The 5966-nt window shown below is 34.9% G+C and overlaps 1 protein-coding gene across 2 annotated transcripts; it reads left to right on the plus strand.

The window, feature by feature from the left end:
* Positions 1 to 203: 203 nt before the first annotated feature.
* On the plus strand, positions 204 to 5657 carry LOC109172058 (mitogen-activated protein kinase homolog NTF4). Of its 2 annotated transcripts, none has more exons than XM_019321217.1 (7): positions 204 to 342; positions 458 to 702; positions 818 to 947; positions 2151 to 2288; positions 2874 to 3206; positions 4482 to 4662; positions 5250 to 5657. In XM_019321217.1, the coding sequence occupies exons 2-7, from the start codon at positions 461 to 463 to the stop codon at positions 5423 to 5425; spliced, it is 1200 nt and encodes a 399-aa protein (XP_019176762.1). In that variant the 5' UTR covers positions 204 to 342; positions 458 to 460; the 3' UTR covers positions 5426 to 5657. The 2 variants fall into 2 exon arrangements, with proteins under 2 accessions (XP_019176762.1, XP_019176761.1); XM_019321216.1 differs by having other exon boundaries at positions 205 to 332.
* The last annotated feature ends 309 nt before the right edge of the window (positions 5658 to 5966 follow it).

Genomic DNA, 5966 nt, shown 5'->3' on the forward strand with positions numbered 1-5966 from the left:
CATAACTTTTTTTTTTTTTTTAATGCTACGGACTCTATTACATTATAGTCTCTGTTTCAACATACTAAAGCACAACGATTTCATGACCTCCTACGTGGAAGAGGTCACTACATGCCATCTGAGCATAAATTTTAACAAAAGATTGGAAGAATGAATTTTAACAAAAGAAACGTCAAAGGATGGACTCCTGATTTAAGGGCTAAGGTAGCAAATCACACATCCCTGGAACATCAGTTCTTTGACCAAATGACCTGACAAGAGGGAAACTGGGAAAGGGACAGAGGAACTTAGCATAATAGCCAGATTATCAGCTCCATAAATATACGGGCGAAGTGAATAAAAGTTCTAATTTAGGGTTTATAATTACGATTTTAATTTGTTGTATTATTGTTATCCTTAGTACTCTTTCAGCAAAAATAATTGCAATTATCGTTGTTTGGCATTTTTGGCGGAGGAGAAAATGGACGGAGGTTCAGCTCAGCCGGCGGATACGTTGATGTCGGAGGCTGCTCCGCAGCAGCAGACCGACCAGCAACCGCCGCCGCCGCCGCCACAGATGATGGGGATCGACAATATTCCGGCGACGCTCAGCCACGGCGGCAGATTCATCCAATACAACATCTTCGGCAACGTATTTGAGATCACCGCCAAGTACAAGCCCCCCATCATGCCTATTGGCAAAGGCGCCTATGGTATCGTCTGGTAAGTTGCCCTAATCTATTTTTTTTTTCTGTAATTTTACGCTGCCTTTTAGCTATGTGTTGATCGATTGGGGGATTGATAGATACTTTGATTTTTCTTTTGGGGTGAAATGAAGTTCTGCTTTGAATTCGGAAACAAACGAGCACGTAGCACTGAAGAAAATTGCGAATGCATTTGATAACAGAATTGATGCCAAGAGGACTCTTCGTGAGATTAAGCTGCTTCGCCACATGGATCACGAGAATGTTGGTGAACCATCTCTACACACCCTTGCATAGATTATCAATTTGCAGTGTTTATTTATCTGTTTAAATTGTGTTCAAGTTAAATTTAGTAGTAACAAGAAAAAATTGAATGTTTATGCTACATATGTGGTTGAATGACAGTGAGCAATTGAGTGTACTAAATAGCTCAATTGACTGTACTTCTGAGTTCTGAGTGAAAAGGGGACAACAAGATGATATGGATTTAATTTCCAATCTTTCTTAAGCATTGAATAAAATCTAGTTTCTTTCCTAAATTATAAATAAACCTTGTCCAGTATTGTGCATTGTAAGTATCTTGTACAATATATCAAAACATCATAAAGCCATCATACATGCTCTCAAAACAAACTTTCCAATATCATTTGGTCAATACCTTTTGCACTTGCCTTTATATATGATGACATATGGAGAAGATTCAAACAGTAAAAGCTCAAATTTTTTTTTTCTTATTGGAAAAATGGATTTTGTCTTCAAGTGGATATTGTTTTTCCTTTTTCCAACTTCTATTGAATGTTGGAAAACACGGGAAGGAGTTATCCAAATAAAACACCACCCGTGTTTTGAAGGTACACATGTTTTTTTTCTCCTCCAATTTGGTCAACTTTTGGAGAATGGAAAATGGGAAGAAATTGGAAAAAAATGGAGTTTGTGTTCAAGTCTATATTGTTTTTCATTTTTCCAACTTCCTATTGAATGTTGGAAAACACTGGAAGGAGTTTTCCAAATAAAACACGGGTGAACAGTGTTTTCCACAGTTCACGCTTGCTTTGAAGGTAAACAGGACCTTTTTTTTTCCTCTCTCTCTCTCTCACCCTCTCCAAGTTGCTCCACTTTTGGATAATGGAGAAGGGGAAAAAATTAATGGAAAATTTACCATTCTACTAAAGAGGGCCTAAAGCATTTTAGAATACTAGAATAGTAAGCGCATTAAGAACAGTCAAAGCTAAAATACAAAGCATTCCAGAACAGAAAGGGTTTATCAACTTGTGCAGACATTTACATTAGATGGAAATCCATTAATAAGTTGAAAATGAAGAGTTGATAGTGAACTTTGAAAGGGGCTGCCCTTTTTCATTAATATATCATTTTCTAAAGACTCAAAGCACTATGAAAGCCTCGTCAAGAAAGAGTAAAACTCCTTTGCTACTGATTCTTCTATCTAATCTTGCCTTTATCTTGCAGATTGTTGGAATAAGAGATATAATACCACCACCGCAAAGAGAGTCATTCAATGATGTATATATTGCATATGAGCTTATGGACACTGATCTCCATCAAATTATTCGCTCCAATCAAGGCTTGTCAGAGGAACACTGTCAGGTTTAAGTTTGGATATTGACATTCTCTAAGATGTTCAACATTAATTATTTGACTTCAGCGCAACTCACTAGAAAAGTACAATTATTTGATTTCTGAGTCTCTGACTCATAATAAGCAATCTGTAGAAATAATTTCTCTCCCTCTGGGATGAATTTCATTTGAATGCTTGAATTTGTTTCTGGAAACACATGCAGGTTTGATACAAAATAAAGGATACTTATTTATGAGTAATGAATGGGCCAGGAAAGTGAAGAAAGTTGAGGATCTAAATAAAATCTAAAGTAAATAATAGAGGCAATACTGAAAAGATGCTGGAAAAAAACTGCTTTTGTGCCCATCTAGACTGGAGATTTTTTTAAGTTGAGCACTAGTTTTAAAACAAGTGGCATATACTACAGAATGTTTGCCATTAATGATGCAGCACTAATTCTTCACTTAAAGTTATTAGCTATGGAGTATTTGTATATCTTTTCAAAGACTTCCGAATTTTTCATTTCTTTTTCTCTTTGAATGCATATTGTGATTCATCAATGTTGTTTGTGTGTGGTAAACAATTCATTTCTCATTTGTGCACTTTTTCTGCAGTATTTCTTGTATCAGATTCTCCGTGGGTTGAAATATATACACTCTGCAAATGTTTTGCATAGAGACTTGAAGCCTAGCAATCTTCTGTTAAACGCCAATTGTGATCTGAAGATATGTGATTTTGGATTAGCTCGTGTCACTTCTGAAACAGATTTTATGACTGAATATGTAGTAACAAGATGGTATCGGGCACCTGAGCTGTTGTTAAATTCTTCTGACTATACTGCCGCAATTGATGTATGGTCAGTAGGCTGCATTTTTATGGAATTGATGGATCGGAAGCCCTTGTTCCCTGGCAGAGATCACGTGCACCAGTTACGTCTGCTTATGGAGGTATCATTTCCTTCACTACAAGCTGTGTCTAAAAGTTTATTGGCTATCATTCTGTCAATATTATCATGATCATCAATCTCAAGTCTCAATCTTTGCATATTCCTTCTGTTATTGTTAATTAGGCATAGACAGTGGTGAGCCTATGGAAAGGGACATGAAGCAACTCGCCTTGAATGGTAGATACCACTATTGACTGCGGACATACACATACTATTTAAATCCTTTTAAAGTTGATTACTTTAAAGATTAGGGTCAACTGAATGTGTTATGGAGAATTTGAGTCAAATTACTGAAAGAGCGCTTCCGAATTCTTGGGTCAATTTGACCTAATTTGGCTTTAGTTATGATATGATGAATTCAATTCATGAAAATAAAGATTAGGCATTAAAAAAAAAAATACATAAAAAGTACTGCTTCCCTCAAGAATTGGAATTTCAATTGTAAGAAAATATTTAAAGATAGAGGCTTTTAAACCAACAAGCCAAATTTAACAAAATGAATGGGATGGAGGGATTCAACCATCATTAATAGTTAATAGCAATTCCCAAACTCTTTGTTGCACTTCATATCAAACATGTAATATTCATTTGATTTATTTAATAAAATGGAAACTGGATTGTGTTTAAATTTGTAATAGAGTTGAATCCTTATGGAAATTTTTATACTAAGGACAACTGGGGGAAAAATCATGGATTTTAGCAAGAGGAGTATTCACTTGAATTTATTCTAGGGGATGTGTTATGAGGAAAAATCACAGATGGGTTGCAGTTGGAGCAACAGCTTTATATTGGAAAGAACTCTCAAGCTAAAGATATAGTATACTTAGACTACTCCGTAATAATTAAGAATTTTGACTTGATACTAGCCATCCTTGATCCTTGCCTATATTGTAATTTTGAAGAACCCTATTTGTAGTCGTTTCTTGGAATTTAAATCCATATCTTCAAAGCAGACTCTGAAAAAGAGAAGAATAAAATAAATTCCACCACAGCTAAAAAGAAAATGATACTAGAAGATTTAGAGCTTATAGACAATAACTAATGATATTGTGTTCTCCTTTTCTTGTTCCTGATTACCTATACTTACACATCTGGTGAGTGGCTGTCCTTCATTGACCTTGTCTTTGTAATCTTTGCTTCTAATTTTAGTTTTGATGATAGCATTTGGAAGATAAAATGGAAAATGCATGGCACATGCCCATTACTAGAGTGCAAATCATTTTCGAATGTGATTATCTCTACTTGAGTAAATTTTGATTAGGGGTACACTTTTCAGCTGATCGGTACTCCTTCAGAAGCTGAAATGGAGTTCTTAAATGACAATGCAAAAAGATATATCCGTCAACTTCCTCTATACCGTCGCCAGTCATTTACTGAAAAATTTCCCCATGTGCACCCTGCTGCTATTGATCTTGTTGAGAAAATGTTGACATTTGATCCTAGAAAAAGAATAACAGGTCAGTGGGTAGAACCAGTTTTTAGATTTTGAATCAGTTTTTTTGGGTCTCCTTTATATGGCTCAACTCTCAAGTTATTATATATGCATCTGAATATGAAAGTGTGCTGCTCTGCTTCAATATTACTCTGCATATTTAGTTCAATTATCAGTACATAGTATGTTAAATAATTTATTTGGTCCAGACTCCAGTGAGACAGTATAAGATTGCCAGCCGGAAATTGTATTGGTTTCCTCTATAAATACTTATGTTTTTCTTATTTATTGTCTTTCATGCTAGTACACTTGTTACCTTTCTGACACTATAAGAAACACTCTGAAATAGTTTCAGTTTCTTTATTCGATAGCATGTTACATTATTGAGACAGGTTTATTGCCTAACAAATTCAACTAAATGCTTTATTTCCAATTTATGTGGTTATATGCCTGAAACTGTTTGTGATTTAGCACATAATTATGTGAGTTTAATAGCCTAATAGTCTAGTGATTATTGTTTTCTGTATTGGGTTTATGCTTAAGAAGTACACGCCTATCAAAATTTTCTGTGATAATTTATTAATCCTCCATTTTTTTGCTTTTTGTCTTCAGTTGAAAATGCACTTGCACATCCCTACCTAACGTCTCTGCACGACATTAGCGATGAACCTTCATGCTTGAATCCTTTTAGCTTCGACTTCGAGCAGCATGCCCTCACCGAGGAACAAATGAAGGAGCTGATTTACAGAGAGGCTCTTGCATTTAATCCCGAGTATCTGCACATGTGAAGAACCAATGATTGTAGAATGTTTGTTGTATTTGTATTATCATGTTTTATCCATCTGATCATTATTCTCATCTGTGTGTATATATATGTGCACGCCATTGCTACTGAACACCCGAGATAGTGATAGCTCTGGCATTTAAACATTCAATCATTAGAGAATTTGGGTCTTAAAAATCTGTTGTTGTATGAATGAGGCAGGTAAGCTATGTATGTGTTATATTTGTTGAAGTCAGCTAGATAGCTGATTAGTTGGCATGTCCATAAATGTTATCTGTATCATTTTTACCTTTGTTCGCAAGGCTGCTGTTTAACCTTCTCTATTTCTTTTTTATTATGTCCGTAGTGTTATAATTCATTTTATTCCTACAATTTAGCTAGGGGATTAGTCGTGTCTCCGTTGGTGGAAACTCTGAGTGCACCTAAAAAAAATAAAGTAAAAGAAAAAATATTTGTTTTAGTCAATAGAAAAAATGTTTAATTTGACGAAAAATGTCTTTTTTAAATTTTTAATCGAAAGATATTTTTCAAATTTTTTATTTTTC

This window comes from Ipomoea nil, unplaced genomic scaffold, assembly GCF_001879475.1.
Source record: "Ipomoea nil cultivar Tokyo-kokei standard unplaced genomic scaffold, Asagao_1.1 scaffold0382, whole genome shotgun sequence".
Taxonomy (NCBI): Eukaryota; Viridiplantae; Streptophyta; class Magnoliopsida; order Solanales; family Convolvulaceae; genus Ipomoea; species Ipomoea nil.

Bases quoted from the DNA above. Each gene is read 5' to 3' on its own strand.
- LOC109172058 (XM_019321217.1), top strand. From the start codon at position 461: ATGGACGGAGGTTCAGCTCAGCCGGCGGATACGTTGATGTCGGAGGCT. The intron at 2,289-2,873 runs GTTTAAGTTTGG...CTTTTTCTGCAG, and splicing joins TGTCAGAGGAACACTGTCAG to TATTTCTTGTATCAGATTCT. The intron at 4,663-5,249 runs GTCAGTGGGTAG...TTTTGTCTTCAG, and splicing joins TCCTAGAAAAAGAATAACAG to TTGAAAATGCACTTGCACAT.